The sequence below is a fragment of the Amaranthus tricolor genome, chromosome 11, assembly GCF_026212465.1.
Source record: "Amaranthus tricolor cultivar Red isolate AtriRed21 chromosome 11, ASM2621246v1, whole genome shotgun sequence".
Lineage (NCBI taxonomy): Eukaryota > Viridiplantae > Streptophyta > Magnoliopsida > Caryophyllales > Amaranthaceae > Amaranthus > Amaranthus tricolor.
The window spans coordinates 19748822-19761150 of record NC_080057.1 but is presented as its reverse complement, the minus strand read 5'-3'; the positions used below and the strand labels follow the sequence as shown (position 1 = coordinate 19761150).

At 31.3% G+C, this 12329-nt stretch overlaps 1 protein-coding gene across 1 annotated transcript; it reads left to right on the top strand.

Moving 5' to 3' along the window:
- Nucleotides 1–8790: 8790 nt before the first annotated feature.
- LOC130826938 (probable pectate lyase 18) lies at nucleotides 8791–11937 on the top strand. Its single transcript, XM_057692570.1, has 5 exons — nucleotides 8791–8983; nucleotides 9244–9683; nucleotides 9999–10305; nucleotides 10648–10786; nucleotides 11499–11937. Exons 1-5 carry the CDS (start codon nucleotides 8880–8882, stop codon nucleotides 11718–11720), a joined length of 1212 nt encoding a protein of 403 aa, XP_057548553.1. The 5' UTR covers nucleotides 8791–8879; the 3' UTR covers nucleotides 11721–11937.
- The last annotated feature ends 392 nt before the right edge of the window (nucleotides 11938–12329 follow it).

The window sequence follows — 12329 nt, the reverse complement described above, 5'->3', positions numbered from 1 at the left end:
CCTCCTTCTCCTTCTTCCTTCCACCGACAATGTACCACCATTACAAAAACAATCCATCTTCTTCCTCTTCCCATACTTTTAGATTTGAAGAAAATTTTGCCAAACTCAAATTATATATCTCCTTAATTATGGGCTTGGTGGTCCTTCTTGTAGCATTAGGAATTATAATAATTATAAAGAAATAATTTATTTTGAAGAAGAAGAAACAAAATGCACATGTTTTTCTTTGTCATATTTTCTTTTGTTTGTTAGTGCATTTTGTATGATAAATTATACTAATATATTATGTAAATGTTATTTCTTTTACCCTCTTTAGCATTTATTGTCTTTGATTTTTTTTCGTTCTTCTCCTTGTTATTATTATTATTATCCCTCTTGTTCTTGATTTATTCCTAAATTTATTATCTACAACAAATTCATAACAATAAACCAAGGGGGAGAAGATTATGAAATTAAAACATCATAATTTTTCTAATGGTTTATTATTATGAAAATATAAGAATTATTGCATTGTCATATACTTACAAAACAATTATATATTATGTAGCAAGTATGGCAGAAATTACCAAAAGGCTATTCAACATATTAGACTTAATTGGACAAAAATTCTTAGAATGGAAAGAAGATGCCATCATGAACTTAGAAGCTCAAGAACTTGAACATACTGTATTGGAAGTAAAAGAAAAGGATCCAATAGATGGAACTCAAGCTACCAAAATAAAGGTAGCTACAAATCAAGAAAAGGCCAAAGCCTTAATCCTCTTGAGGCATCATATTCATGATAGCCATAAATTTGAATATTTATTTATAAAAGATCCCAAAACATTGTGGGACTCTCTTGTTGAAAGATTTGATCACCACAAAAGGGTGCTTCTTCCACAAGCTAGCCATGAGTAGAAGAATTTAAGATTTTCTGATTTTAAGACTCTCAGTGAGTAAAATTCAACATTATACCGAATTGCATCAATGTTGAAATATTATGAGCACCCGGTGACTGATGCAGAAATGATTGAACTCACATTATCTACTTTTCATCCATCAAACATTATTCTGCAACAACAATATAGAGAAAGAAATTTCAAAAGATATTCAGATTTGAGTGTAGTACTCTCATTGGCTGAACAGCACAATGATCTCGTCTGGAAAAATCATAATATGAGACCTATTGGATCTCAAGCTATCCGTGAGACACACTCTACTAAAACACATGTGCCTGAAGCACATGTTGTTGAAAATAAAGGCTGTGGAAATTATAATAACCGTGGTAGAGGATGCGGAAATTTCCGAGGAAGAGGACGAGGATGAGGTCGAGGTCGTGGAAATTTTTATGGACATAGTAGATAGTTTCAAGGATCCGGTAGAGGCCATTTTCCCCAAAATTATCAAAATGATCATTACAGTAATAATTCTCGAAGGAGAAAACAAGTTGGCTATCACAATAGAAATAGCCATCAAGAAGGAAAAGAAAGTATTTGTTACAGATGTGGCATGACAGGGCATTGGTCACGTACATGTCGTACTGCCAAACATTTGATTGAGCTGTATCTAGCCTCCCAAAAGAAAAAAGGAAAAGGTGTGGAAGCAAACTTTAATGAAGCAAGCACCTCAATGCCCAATGTCGATCCTTATAATAAAGCAACCACGTCGATGCCTAATCTTGACCTTTCAGACTTCTATTTAGATGGCGATGAAAATGATAAAGAATACGAAGAAGATATTTGAATTTTTTTCTTAATAATGTTGTGGCAATTATTTAGTTATATTTCTTTTTATATGCAATCTCCTTTTTTTTTTTTGATATCACCTTATGTTAATGAAATTTTATTTTAACTATATATTTATTTAATATGAAGATATGGATCAGTTTGAAAATGGAGTCAAATATCAATGCCTCCTAGATAGTGGAACAACTCACACTATCCTAAAGCACAAAGAATATTTTTCTGAGTTGAAAATGGTGAAAGCAGATGTCACCACAATCTCTGGAACCACTACACTAATAGAGGGATATGGAAAAGCTCAAATAATACTTCCTAATGGGACAAAGCTAGTAATTAATGATGCTTTATATTCGAGTAAATCTCGACGAAATCTCATAAGTTTCAAAGATGTACGCCAAAATGGTTATCATTTAGAAACAATGACCGAAAATCATACTGAATATTTATGCATCACATCTGAAAAATGCGGCAAGAAAAGCATTCATGAAAAATTACCAGCATATGCATCGGGATTATATCGCATTAACATAAAACCGGTTGAGATAAACATGGTGTCTAACCAGAAGTTAGATAATAAAGAAATGATAAATTTATGGCATGACCGATTGGGTCATCCTGGTGTGGGAATGATGCGAAAAATCATTGAAAATTCAATTGGGCATCCAATGAAGAAAATGAGAATTCCCCAACCAAATGAATTATCATGTTCTGCATGCTCACAAGGCAAATTGATAATCAGACCATCTTTAAATAAAATTGCTACTGAAACTCCTAAATTTCTAGAAAGAATTCATGGAGATATATGTGGGCCAATTAATCCTGCTTCTGGGCCATTTAGATATTTTATGGTATTGATTGATGCCTCAACACGATGGTCACATGTAAGTCTCCTACAAACTAGAAATGTGGCATTTGCGAAATTACTTGCTCAAATCATTCGATTGAGAAATCAATTTCCAGATTATACAATTAAGCGAATAAGTCTTGACAATGCCGGAGAATTTACATCTCAAACTTTTAATGATTATTGCACATCAATTGGAATTGACGTAGAACATCCAGTAGCTCATGTTCATACTCAAAATGGTCTGGCTGAATCATTGATTAAAAGACTCCAATTAATAGCAAGACCATTATTAATGAGGTCGAAATTGCCATCATCTGCGTGGGGACATGCAATAATACATGCATCGTCATTGATAAGATTGAGACCAAGTGCTTATCATAAATATTCACCACAGCAATTAGTGCATGGTCGAGAACCAAATATATCACACTTGAAAATATTTGGATGTGCAGTATATGTCCCTATTGCGCCACCCCAACGTACAAAAATGGGTCCACAAAGAACGATGGGAATTTATGTTGGATTTGAATGCCCATCAATTATCAAATATTTATAACCAATGACCGGTGACTTATTTAATGCTAGATTTGCAGATTGTCATTTTAATAAGACAATATTCCCATCCTTAGGGGGAGAGAAAGTGGACCCAAATAAGAAGGAAATAGATCTCACATGGAATGCAATGCATTTGAAAATATATGATCCAAAAACAAATGCTTCTGAACAAGAAGTTAGAAAAATTGTCCATAATCAATATATTGCAAACATATTACCTGATGCATTTGTAGAAACAAAGCAAGTGACAAAATCATATATCCCTGCCGCAAATATTCCGGCACGAATTGAAATTCCCACTGATAACAAAACCACTGAAACTGAATCTATTGCACGCCGGAAGCGTGGAAGACCACTTGGTTCAAAGGATTTGAAACAAAGAAAATCCAAAAGGTTGAATGAAATGGCAAATGTTATCAATATTACTTCTTCAATGAATTGTAAAGAAACAAGTCTTGGAGATGAGGATGAAAATCTCAGAGAAGAAGAAAATAATAATATCAAAGATAACAATGAAATTTCGATTAATTACATTTCAACTAAAAGGCAAATAAATCGAAAGAATGTTATTGTTAATGATGCACTTGCTCATTCAATCGCCACCGAAATAACACTTGATGAAAATGATATAGAACCAAGAACGATACAAGAATGTCGGCGTAGGAATGATTGGCCGAAATGGAAAGATGCTATTCAAGCGGAATTAAAGTCACTTGAAAAACGAGAAGTTTTTGGACAAATTACACAAACACCAAATGGTATAAAACCGGTCGGCTATAAATGGGTGTTTGTAAGAAAAAGAAATGAAAAAGATGAAGTGGTCAGATATAAGGCACGACTTGTAGCACAAGGTTTTTCCCAAAGACCAGGGATTGATTATGAAGAAACGTATTCTCCAGTAGTAGATGCGACTACACTAAGATTCTTGATAAGTCTAACTGTCTCAAACAGTTTGCAAATGCGACTTATGGATGTTGTGACCGCATATTTATATGGTTCACTTGATACAGACATCTATATGAAAGTCCCTGAAGGACTTAAGTTGCCAGAAAACCACCAATCACGAGAAATGTTTTCCATAAAGCTGAAAAGGTCACTTTATGGACTAAAACAATCTGGAAGAATGTGGTATAATCGTCTTAGTGAATATCTCCTGAAAGAAGGATTCAAAAATGATCAAATCAGTCCTTGTGTATTTATTAAACGGACTCAATCAGGATTTTCTATAACTGCAGTCTATGTTGATGATTTAAATATCATTGGAACTCCCAAAGAACTTGAACAAACTGCAAAATATTTGATGAAAGAATTTGAAATGAAAGATCTTGGAAAAACAAAGTTTTGCCTTGGATTACAAATGGAGCACCTAAGGGGTGGAATCTTTGTGCACCAATCCAACTATACAGAAAAAGTGCTAAAAAGATTTCATATGGACAAAGCTCATCCACTGAGCTCTCCAATGATAGTACGATCATTAAAACCAAAAGATGATCCATTTCGACCTTGTGAAGAAGACGAGGAGATTCTTGGCCCTGAAGTGCCATATTTAAGCGCAATTGGAGCCCTGATGTATCTAGCTAATAATACAAGACCTGATATTGCTTTCGCTGTTAATTTATTAGCTAGATATAGTAATTCACCAGCAGAGAGACATTGGAGCGGAATAAAACATCTGTTGCGCTACGTTCGAGGAACTAAAGATCTTGGACTATTTTATAGATCAAAGCAAGATGCTACACTTGTTGGATATGCAGATGCTGGATACTTATCAGATCCCCATAAGGCTAAATCACAAAATGGATATGTATTCACATATGGAGGTACCGCAATATCTTGGAGATCCACGAAACAAACACTGACAGCTACATCATCAAACCACGCAGAATTAATCGCTCTTTATGAAACAAGTAGAGAATGCGTTTGGTTAAGGTCAGTAATTGGTCACATTCAAGAAGAATGTGGGATAAACTCGATAATAAATTCTCCAACTGTAATTTTTGAAGATAATACCGGTTGCATTGAACAAGTTAGTGAAGGCTTCATAAAAGGGGATAAAACCAAACACATAGCTCCAAAACTCTTCTTTGCACATGACCTCCAGAAGTACAAAATAGTAAAAGTCAAACAAATTCAATCAAGTGAAAATCTTGCAGATCTATTCACAAAGTCCCTTCCATCAAAGAGATTCGAGCAACTTGTATATAAAATTGGAATGTGTCATCTACGAGATATATGTTGAACTCAGGGGGAGAATCATATTTACTGCACTCTTTTTCCCTTCGTTCAGGTTTTTATCCCATTGGGTTTTTCCTGACAAGGTTTTTAACGAGGCAGTATTAAATAGAAATATTGTAATAATATTTTACTCTTTTTACATAATTAGAATGCATTCAAGGGGGAGTGTTGAGATATAGTGTGAAAGGTAATTAATGAATAGTGTGAAAGGTAATTAATGTATTTACCCTAATGTGAATGCATTCAATGTAATTGTGGATGAACTTGCCTATAAATATGGAAGTTCACCATTGTAAAAACTACACCAATGAGTAAAAACATCTCTATCTTCTAACTTTTACTCATTCTACTTCCTCCTTATCTCTCTAATTAATATATTTATCTCTCTAAGTTTTAACAAAATAGGCTTTATTAATTAGTGAATTTATTCAATTATTTGCATCAGAATTTATTCAAACTACTACTTATAGAAACTGAACCTTCATTTTCATTTGCATCAAACTTCCTACATCAACATTTTAATCTTTTTTTCCCCAATTAAAACCCTAAAATCTGCCCAAATTAAAACCTTAATCCAAATATTTAATGAAATGAATAAAGATATTATTTTGTAAAATTAATTCATTTACAACATAAACTTAATTATTAAATCTTTATATTTGTTATGATATTATTATTATTATCAAAGTGAATAAATAATTTATTATACACCAATATTAAAACATATACTCATAGTAATTATTGATAATTAAGACAAATAAAATTTTAAAAGTCTTCAACTATGATAGATAGGAGGGAAGATTTAGTTGAAAAATAGCCAAATTAGTTAGCTTATTATATGATGATGATTTATTATCTAAGTTAAAATAAAGATTTACGTATATATATTTTTTGGTTTATATAAGGAACTAAAGTATTTCAATAGATCATCACGTATAGTTATAGTCAATCAACAAATACTACATGTTTTGATGAGTTAATTATTTTCCTAAATATCAAAAGTTTTCTTGTCAATAATAGAAAATTGGTGGAATAACTTTTAATGACACTCTAACACGTATCTCAAGTCGTTTCTTCATTAGTATATTTTATTGAATTTTATTGATTATTGATTATTGATTGATGATTGATAGTATGATTGGTGGATTTATTTTAGTTTAATAAAATAAAATCAACTTTTACCTTATTTAGTTTAATAAATATAAAAATTAATTAATTTGATTATTTCATGAGGCAAATCATTGCGAGGATGCCACATGGAATTTTTTAGTTCTTTTAGTTAATAGTCTGATTAATTAATTTGATTATTTCATGTGGCAAATCATTGTGAGGATGCCACATGAAATTTTCCAATTATTTTAATTAATAGTATAATGATATTCATGATTAATTAATAGTTGAAATTACAATGAAAAAATTGAAAAAGATTAAATTATCCAGGATAATTTTTCTATAAATAAATGTTCCTATTTTATTTCTTCCTTCTACTAACTACATTCTAATGTTATAATACATCCTAACGTTAGTAATAAAATCATACAGTAATTTAATTGACATTATCTTAATGTCATATACTTAAAAAAAAAAAAGAAATATTAATTGCAACTATAAAAAATATTTAAACCATTCTAAGTACATGTGGCAACCTTCTATTTGTATGCCTTAAGGTTTTCCTAGGCACCACTATACCCCTTGATAAAAATGTCATTCATGCCTTTTTGACCTACCTTTAGGATCAATTCTATTTATGACATTTATAATTTTTTTTGTGATTATAATTTTGTTCGCAAAAGCATATGAAAATGCATATTTTTTCAGTTATATGAATAGCAAAATGGGCTAGTGGTGCCATATATCTTCCCCATACCCAACTACTATTTTCATACCTATCACCTATTCACCATCGATGACGGATGAAAATTTTATAATGTCTTCCAGCTTAGTTATGCAATTAAATTTATCCTCATTCACTATGGTCAATCACTCTACCCCACCGACCTAGTCATGTACTTAAATTCATCCTCATCCACAATGATCAATCACTCTACCGACATTTATTCGCCTTAGATTCACTAATAGTTTATGCTCCATATAAAATCTAAATTTTTTACAAATTTAATTATACATCTAATATCACTTATATCGTACAATGTAATAAATAAACTTAATATTCTTAATTTCTTTTATAGTTTTCGATAAAAATATACATAATTGCTATAAAATAGTACACTCAAGATCTAGGGCGAACTGGTATGAGGCAGGGCGTGTGGGTATGGGGCGGGACGGGTGGGTATGAGGCGAGTAGGGATGATCTCATGGTCATGGGTTGGGTTCAATCGGACTCAAATTCGAACTCATAAATATTTGTGGATCCATATCCAAATTTGGATCTTTAGGGCTTGAAAATTTTAAACTCGAACTCAAATCCGCTAGTTCTAATGGATATAAGTCCTAAACGGATCTTGATTTAGTTATTTAACTTTAATTGTTTTAAATTTTAAAAGTTTAATTAGTACTAAAATATGTATATGAGTTATATATAAATTTAAGTTAAATTCAAATAAATAGAAATATGTTTATTAAGACAAATTAAAATAGTAAGTGGCATAAATTTGGTGGAACATATCAGTGTATTGATACCACATGCGTGATTATCTTTGTAATAAGAAAATAAATAATGCCATAAACATTTTGTACTAAATAATTATTAATTTAGCTAAAAAGAAAAATTATAATGTAAATATTTTCATTACTTTTGGTTTGACCCATTTTTTCTCAAATAGTTACCAACAACTAATAATTATTTTTAACGAATTTTTTAATTACACAGTATGAGGGGTCTCATTGAGTTACTATGTGATGTGTTTTGTACATGAGTTTAATAGGACAACTAATATAAATATGAGAGTATAACTCTTTATTTTGAAACCTTCTCATTGAGATATGGTTACTAACAAGAGTAGTTTGCTTAGACAACTAGCTCAGGAGTCAATATTATTAATTGGTCAAATAAGACAATTAAATAAGCAAACACAAAATTGCCGAGTAACCCAAAGAAAATATTCCTAAAATAAATTCTTGTATGAGACGGTAGTCTCATTGTAAGAGCTACCTCATATTTGGATTAAGTAGTCCAAAATAAAAATTATTAAAATATAATAAAATTCTTATTTAAAGACCATCTCGCTAAAAAACGATCGTTCGCAAAAGCATTTCTAGTCCAATATTTTACACTTGTGTATTTTTTTTCTTAAAGGGGACAGTGCTTAACGACCAAAACTACCAATAAATCCTGTTAATCAACAAGGGACCCACTTAATACCCAAAACATATGGAAAGGGTAAAGGGACCCACATAATTTGTAGTTTAATCACGCCATTTAACCCGGCTTTTTACGTCTTTATAAACAATACTTCTCCCTCCCAATTTCTAACTCACATTCAAATAGGAGTTCACTTCAAAATTCATCCCTCTCTTCCTCTATACAAAGTGAAGTCCTTAATTGTATCCCATTTTATACAATGTTATTCTTCTTGTATTCTTTCTTAGTCTTAGCCCCTACTTTTATTCTTTCAATACCCGTGGTTCACCCTGACCCTGAAATTGTTGTACATGAAGTACATAGGTACGTACATTCTTATACTACCACTTGTTCTTTATTGCTTGTGTCTTAATTTACTATGTTTTTCTTGTCAATGTTAGAAATGTTTTAGCAACTTTTTAGGTTTCTTTGAAGTATATTAGAAATAGCATCACATGATGAATGATTGAGTCCTAGAATTTGAGATTTCTATGCAAGGTCCTTCAAATGTACATTTATTTCTATTATAGTCTAAGATTCTTAGGAGTTGTATATATTGAATGATCTCCCATATGGATATGTAGGAAAATCAATGAATCCATTGCTAGGAGGAGCTTGAGCTACCTATCTTGTGGAACAGGAAATCCTATTGATGATTGCTGGAGATGCGACCCAAATTGGCATGAAAATCGCCAACGACTGGCCGATTGTGCAATTGGGTTTGGAAAGAATGCCATTGGGGGCAAAAACGGGCGTATTTACGTGGTCACTGACTCGAGTGATAATGACCCGGTTAATCCTAAACCCGGAACCCTTAGATATGCTGTAGTTCAAGATGAACCACTATGGATCATATTTGAAAGAGACATGGTCATCAAATTAAAACAAGAATTGATCATGAATTCATTCAAGACAATTGATGGTAGAGGAGCAAGTGTTCACATTGCTGGTGGACCATGCATAACCATACAATATGTGACTAACATCATCATTCATGGCATCAATATACATGATTGTAAGCCAGGTGAGACAGTGAGTTCAATAAACATTATAATTTATGATATATTTTTATGATTATGATTCATACACTATGGTGACAAAAAGACTATGTCGCCATTCTTGTCGCCAACAGCTTTTAGTGACAATGCAAGATGATTTGTTGCCACCATATTTGTCGACAAAATGGTGAAGAGCAATTTTGTCGCCTTTTTGTTGTGGATGTTAGAGACAAAGGCTTTTTTTAGTGGTATATAGATATATTTTTTCATATTGTATTTTTTCTAGATCTACTCTTTACTTGTGTTATTACTGACTTTTTTTATTGGGCTGGTCATTGTAGGTGGGTATGGTATGGTGAGAAGCAATCCACATCATTATGGATTAAGAAGGGGATCGGACGGTGATGGTGTATCATTATTTGGAGCTAGTCATGTATGGGTAGATCATTGTTCATTATCAAATTGTAGAGATGGTTTGATTGATGCTATCATGGGTTCAACAGCCATAACTATTTCTAACAATTACATGACTCATCATGATAAGGTCATGTTATTAGGTCATAGTGATTCATATACTGATGATAAAAATATGCAAGCTACCATTGCTTTTAACCACTTTGGTGAAGGTCTTGTTCAAAGGATGCCAAGGTAATTTTCTATCCACTTTTTAGTTTTACGTAAACTTATAAATAGTCATAGTCATAGTCATAGCCAACAATTCAATATCTCATACAAAACACGTAAAGCTATAGATAATGTTTTGAAATTATGGGTCAGATAAATTAGTCATAAATAATCTTTTTGTTTATACAAGAAAATAGTTACAAATATTTTCCTGATTGTATTTTGTAGAGCTATCGTTTTTTATAGAACTAATTGTGTGATCCCTTGTATTTTTGCATCCATACATGTAGATCCATCTATTAAGTAAAAAGTGAAGATAAATTTAATAAGATTATTATTATTAATTATAATTGAACAACAATGCAGATGTAGACATGGATATTTTCATGTGGTGAATAATGACTACACCCATTGGGAAATGTATGCCATAGGTGGGAGTGCTAACCCTACTATCAATAGTCAAGGCAACAGATTTTTGGCTCCTGATAGAAGATTCAGCAAAGAGGTCCTAATAAGTTTCTTAACTACTCCATATGTTTACTTTTTGAAATTGTATATTTCCTGAATGCCCCCACAAATTTTACCTCAAAGATAATTAACTGAAAAATTAAGAAAAATAAATAAAGTGATATTTAATGGAAAAGTAAAAGAATTGTGTGAATGTAATGAAAAAATAAGATAAATATGTAAAAGTGAATAAAAAAATGAGTGGATAATGTCCAAAAATAGAAACGGATCAAATTTTATAGTCCCTCCATTCCAATAGAAAGGGACATTTATTTTTTGACACTATTTATTTATTACTCTTAATTTGTATTTTATTTTTAATTTATAAATTAAAACATAATCAAGTGTAATCTTGTTTGATTCATCTCAATGCAGAAATTAAGAAAAAAAATTAGTGAATAACATGTCGTTATGTATAATAAGAAATATTAAACATTAAATAATTGCATATAACGTGCATATAGCGTGAAAAAGGAAAAAGCAAAAGTCTCTTTTTCAGAGGAATGGAGGTAGTATGACATAATATATGTTACGTAAAATCATAAATTTGATATCTAATGCATAGCGAACGTTAATATATCAAAAAATGTAAAACTGAAACCAATTTTATTTGACCGTTTCACCATTAGACGGACTCATATAATCAGCACATTTTTGTAATTGACCACTTTAAAATTATAAGTAATCATTTTAATACATTAAATGTACAGGTGACTAAACATGAGGATGCCCCGGAAAGTGAATGGAAGAATTGGAATTGGAGGTCAGAAGGAGACCTAATGCTAAATGGTGCATATTTTAGGGCATCGGGTGCAGGTGCTTCAGCTAGCTATGCAAGGGCATCTAGCTTGGGTGCTAGACCATCTACCCTTGTTTCCTCTATTACTGCATCTGCTGGTTCACTTAACTGTAAGAAGTCTTCTCGCTGCTGAATGCTGATTCCGGATCGACTTTTTTGTTAACTGTCGCAACTGAGTTTGCGACATTTAGTTCTTTTTAAAAGAAGCGTAGTGAACTTAATTAATAAAACATATAAAATGAATAATTAATTGGTAGGAAATTTTATAATGTTTAGAGAGGGATGAAGTTTAAAGTGTAAGGGAAGAATCTGTTATTGTCTCATATATAATGAAGAAAAATTTTATTTGATTTGTCTAAGATATTAATTTTATATGATTTTTAATTATATATAATTTAAGATATTTGTGATTGAACCTATACATTAATAAATGTGCAAAAATTATGTGGAATAATAATATAGTAATTATATAAGATAAATTTATTATATATTTCCTCCGTTCTGAAATACTTGCTACATTGCGTTATTGACGTTATTTATCGTTCAAGCTTTTTTTATATATAACGGTTAATATGTAAGAAAAAAAATTTAGTCAAGATCTTGTTTGAATCGCTAATCGTATACTTTCATAAAATTAACTTTTTATTATTTTTATATTTGTATGCTTCAATATACAAATGAGTAAAGTAAGACATTAGACTGTACAAAAAGTCAAATAAAATAAGTATAATGAAAGTATGAA